This window comes from Octodon degus, unplaced genomic scaffold (genome assembly GCF_000260255.1).
Source record: "Octodon degus isolate 3935 unplaced genomic scaffold, OctDeg1.0 scaffold00047, whole genome shotgun sequence".
Lineage (NCBI taxonomy): Eukaryota > Metazoa > Chordata > Mammalia > Rodentia > Octodontidae > Octodon > Octodon degus.
This window is the reverse complement of record NW_004524623.1, coordinates 8191473-8193106: the sequence shown is the minus strand read 5'-3', so window position 1 is coordinate 8193106 and position 1634 is coordinate 8191473. Positions and strand designations below refer to the sequence as shown.

Genomic DNA, 1634 nt, shown 5'->3' with positions numbered 1-1634 from the left:
GGAAAATATTGATATCAAGTGCTCAAGTCCCACCATGTCCTAAATTAGCCTTGAATCTGGCATGGAGAAGAGAGTCCTACAAGCAGAACAGGGCCAAGAATGGTATTTTTGAATGACTTAGTGAGAAAAAGATAGTACCAATTTTTATAGAGTTTTTAGTTCAGGTATCCTTTTCCCAATGAACCCAACAGCCTCAAGTTTCCCAAAGTGAGCAAAGAAGGCCCAAACAAAAGCAAAGAACTAACTGTTATAGCTCTTAGTTCATGATTCTGAAGTAGAAAGTGGAAACTGAACTCTAGAGTATGGAATGCTATTTTCATGTCATTCCATTGTATACAATTTTAATAAATTAGACACCTATGTACTGTAAATTCACTTAAAGAGATTTACAAAAACCGTTCTGAGTAAGGATTCTGTATTCCTCTTAACCACATCATTATTGATGCTGAAAAAATCACCCTATATAAGATTTTTATCTAGATGGGTTTTCTTGGCATGGTTTTTTAGAACCCAAAGAATGCTTTTTACAAAAGCCTGAAAATCTTCATCAAGAATGTGAAGTAAACTGTTTCAGAGAAGCATCTTTGGAATTATCCCAGTTCTTAAGTAATTCAAGTAACAAGAGTCAAATTTACTCACAATCTTATTTCACAGCATTAGCAAGAATTTAATGTAAGGTATCTCCCTAGTTAATGCTTTTGTGGACTGCTGAGCTCAGCTGAGTGACTTTCACTTCACTATTGAAGAATGCTGTGGAATGCTCCCTGGAGCTTTCTGGAAGCTTTCAACCTCTCAAGCCACCTCATGGCCAGATAAGAGTTTTAGGTGAGATTAAAGCAAGTTAGTGTTCTAAGCGCTCATTCAGGTTACTGGTGGAGTTTTCCACCTAAGCATCCGGGAATTAGCAGTAAATTGGGCTGTTGAGTATTACTTTTTGTAGTCCAAGTGAATGGGTTTAAATGTAAAATTCTCTATTAGTAGGATAAGGCTCTCCTTATGACTGATACAGGATCAAAGTGAAAAGGTGTGCTGCATTAGGTTTGTTTCTATTGATTCTGTGTTTTGTAAGACATCCTTTCTTTACTTTGTATTCTGGGTTTACACAATTTAGAAATAAGAGCTAATGGCCACAGAAAAGATTAAAGGCAGAAAAATAGATAGATGATAGAGATAGATAGATAGATGATAGAGATAGATAGATAGTCATGTTTCTGTGAAAACATATCATACATGCACATATGTAGTTGGTACAGACTTGAAATGAATGATTCAGGCTAGGAGTGCAGCTCATTGTTAGAACACATGATTAAGCACATCTAGGCCCAATAAATTGACAGAAAACAAGCAAATAAACAAACAATATAAATGATTAAGAGAACAGGCTTTAAGCGCTGGCCATATAGCTCAGCAGATTAAAGCACCAGCAAGCTGGTGCAGAGGCCAGGGGTTCGATCCTCTGGTCTGCCGTGTCAGTCCTGCCCCTGGGGTGCACTGAGATGGCAATTGAGACTGGACGTGGTGGCACATACCTGTAATCCCAGCTCTTGGGAGGCTGTAAACAGGCGGATCACTAGGAGTCTGATCTAATAGTGAGACCCTGAACACCCTGTAGACCTTCCCTAAAATAAAAAAAC

The 1634-nt window shown here is 38.2% G+C and overlaps 1 protein-coding gene across 1 annotated transcript in view; it reads left to right on the top strand.

Moving 5' to 3' along the window:
- Tspan8 (tetraspanin 8) overlaps nucleotides 1–1634 on the top strand; it is a 29772-nt gene that overhangs the window by 26727 nt on the left and 1411 nt on the right. The window contains exon 7 of the mRNA XM_004632214.2: nucleotides 747–825. Within this exon, the coding sequence (XP_004632271.1) occupies nucleotides 747–825 (79 nt within the window). The remainder of the gene's footprint in view (nucleotides 1–746; nucleotides 826–1634) is intronic.